Genomic DNA, 2500 nt, shown 5'->3' with positions numbered 1-2500 from the left:
TCAGATGCCTGGCAATTTCTCTGTTCTCTATTTGCTACCCTAACACCTACCGTGTGATCTCAGACAGATAGATCAGTATGCTCAGAGAACAAAGTCCATGTTAGATTGAAAAGACTATTGGGATCATTGAAGTGAGAGTGGTCACCACACTTCCTCCCATCTAAACCATTCTTTACATTGATAGGATGTCATCAGAACGTTGGAGCCGTATATGTTCTTGTCCTGTTACAACAGTGAAACGTCTCCAGGTGGTCAACCAACCAGGCCGGTCCAGTATTAGGGGAATAGCGTGAACACCCAGCCCTCCGACGAGAGCCTGTCGAGGGGTTTTCTGCTTTTCATGAGTGGGCCTTTTGAAGAGCTCCCAATCCCTGCATGCATTACATCCTTCCTTTCGTATTCTAATAGGGATTGTGGATTGGATGAGGCGCTATCCTTTTAGCTCTCTGGACGCTGTATCCCGACACAATGGGCACAATCCATCTCTCCTTCACTTGCTTCATCCCCCTCTCCAAATGCATTCAGTCCCTCACACGCTCAATTCAACTATTCCGGCTGTCTTTTTAATGCAAAACTCAAATATTATTACTGAGCATGTAAATACCCGGTGGGATAATTTGCCTTGCCAAATACGTGCCCTCCCCACCCACAATGCCAGTCGCCTCTGAGGAAAAGCTTTTTATTTCCCAGAGGGTGAGTTGGCATGCCCGGCCTGTTGGCAGCCTACACACGCTGGGGTCAGGGGTCAGGAGGGGAGTAGGTCAGGAGGTCGCGAGGGTTCTGTGTGGCTGATGAGGCTGGGCTGTTACAACTAGACTGTAGTGTACTGTAATGTCCTGAGGGTGTGTGTTGCATACAGCACATCAAAGACCTCGCTACGCCTGCTTATTCAATGAGAGGAGAGAGAAAACGTGGGGGTGCTTCACCAGCCCTGTCATACACACACACACACATATACAGAGGCGCATAAATAATCACACATTCTCTAGGTTCAAAGACATTGAACCAGGCCTTGATAAGAGGTCCAGGTGAACACTTTACATACGTTCTCCATTATGTCCAGCTCTAATGGGGCGCCAGGCCAGCTCATTAGGAGAATATTGCTATATGCTAATGTATGTAGCTCACAGAGCAGGGACCAGGAAATAAAAATATGTTTGATAAATAAAAGCAGAGAGGAGGGGCACAGAACATCTGGACCGGCAGGAGAGTGGACCAACAGGAGAAAGGAGAGAAGGAGAGGGGGGTGAAGGAGAGCATGAAAGGAAGAGATAGATAGCATGAGGGGATAGGGGAGAGACAGAGGGAGATGAGGGGAGAGGAGATGGAAGAGTTATAGGGGAGGGAGAGGATGAGGCGGATAGGGGAGTGGTAGAGGGAGGTGAGGGGAGGTAGTGGGAGGAGGGAGAGGATGAGGAGGATAGGGGAGTGGTAGAGGGAGGTGAGGGGAGGTAGTGGGAGGAGGGAGAGGATGAGGCGGATAGGGGAGTGGTAGAGGGAGGTGAGGGGAGGTAGTGGGAGGAGGGAGAGGATGAGGAGGATAGGGGAGTGGTAGAGGGAGGTGAGGGGAGGTAGTGGGAGGAGGGAGAGGATGAGGAGGATAGGGGAGTGGTAGAGGGAGGTGAGGGGAGGTAGTGGGAGGAGGGAGAGGATGAGGAGGATAGGGGAGTGGTAGAGGGGAGGAGATAAATAAGATAAATAAGGGGAAAGGGGATGACAGAGGAAGTGAGAGGAAAAGAAGAGAGGAAGGGAGCGAGAGAGATGAAAGATATAGTAATGGAATGAGAAATGATAAGGGTGAGAGCGGAGATGGGGGTCTTTTGTCCATATCTATGTTTAGTGAAAGGCAGAGCTAGGGGAGTGGGATAGAAACAGGGTCTGAGAGCTTCAAGGCAGGATGTGGAGAGAATGGGGTAGATGAAGGGAGGAAGAGAGGGAAAGAAAGAGATGGATCTCAGATGGAAAGTAACATAACTCAGTGTAGTAAAACATTATCAATGAATCAGAGGAGCTCCAAGTTATTAAGGAAATTACATTAAGAGTCTGATCTCATCAGCAGTAACACAGGCTACAGAACAGAGAGGAGAGGATATCTCTATATATATAGAGTATTTTCCTCTTTCACACACACACACACACACACACACACACACACACACACACACACACACACACACACACACACACACACACACACACACAATGACTTAAAACCGAACTTACGATTGGTGCACACTGCAGTTGTAGAAGACAAAGTCTACACTGGCAAACTTCTTTCCTGTCTCCTTAGACTTCAGATACAGCTTCACAGTGCGCTTGTCCCCTAGAAAGAGTCACAGTACATCAGTATGACACAATCTACACACAAACACATAATACAATAATGCTATTTTGTTAACACACAGTGCAACTGATGTATATTACTAGCAAATAGCAGCATGAGGATGCTGTGGCTTCTTGTCTCACCCTGGTTGCGTGTGATGGGGGCGACCTCTCGTGT

General features: G+C 48.4%; 1 protein-coding gene across 2 annotated transcripts in view; it reads right to left on the bottom strand.

Annotated features, from left to right (window-relative positions):
- Positions 1 to 2500, bottom strand: part of LOC118360565 (plexin-A1-like) — a 320507-nt gene that overhangs the window by 116541 nt on the left and 201466 nt on the right. For both annotated transcript variants that reach the window (XM_052485217.1, XM_052485218.1), the window contains exons 7-8: positions 2467 to 2500; positions 2224 to 2323 (exon numbers count right to left, since the gene is read on the bottom strand). The exon at positions 2467 to 2500 is cut by the window's right edge and continues 120 nt beyond it. In XM_052485217.1, the coding sequence (XP_052341177.1) occupies positions 2224 to 2323; positions 2467 to 2500 (134 nt within the window). The remainder of the gene's footprint in view (positions 1 to 2223; positions 2324 to 2466) is intronic.

The sequence above is a fragment of the Oncorhynchus keta genome, chromosome 28 (genome assembly GCF_023373465.1).
Source record: "Oncorhynchus keta strain PuntledgeMale-10-30-2019 chromosome 28, Oket_V2, whole genome shotgun sequence".
Taxonomy (NCBI): domain Eukaryota; kingdom Metazoa; phylum Chordata; class Actinopteri; order Salmoniformes; family Salmonidae; genus Oncorhynchus; species Oncorhynchus keta.
Note: the sequence above shows the minus strand (reverse complement) of the source record. Positions and strands in the feature narration are given on the sequence as shown.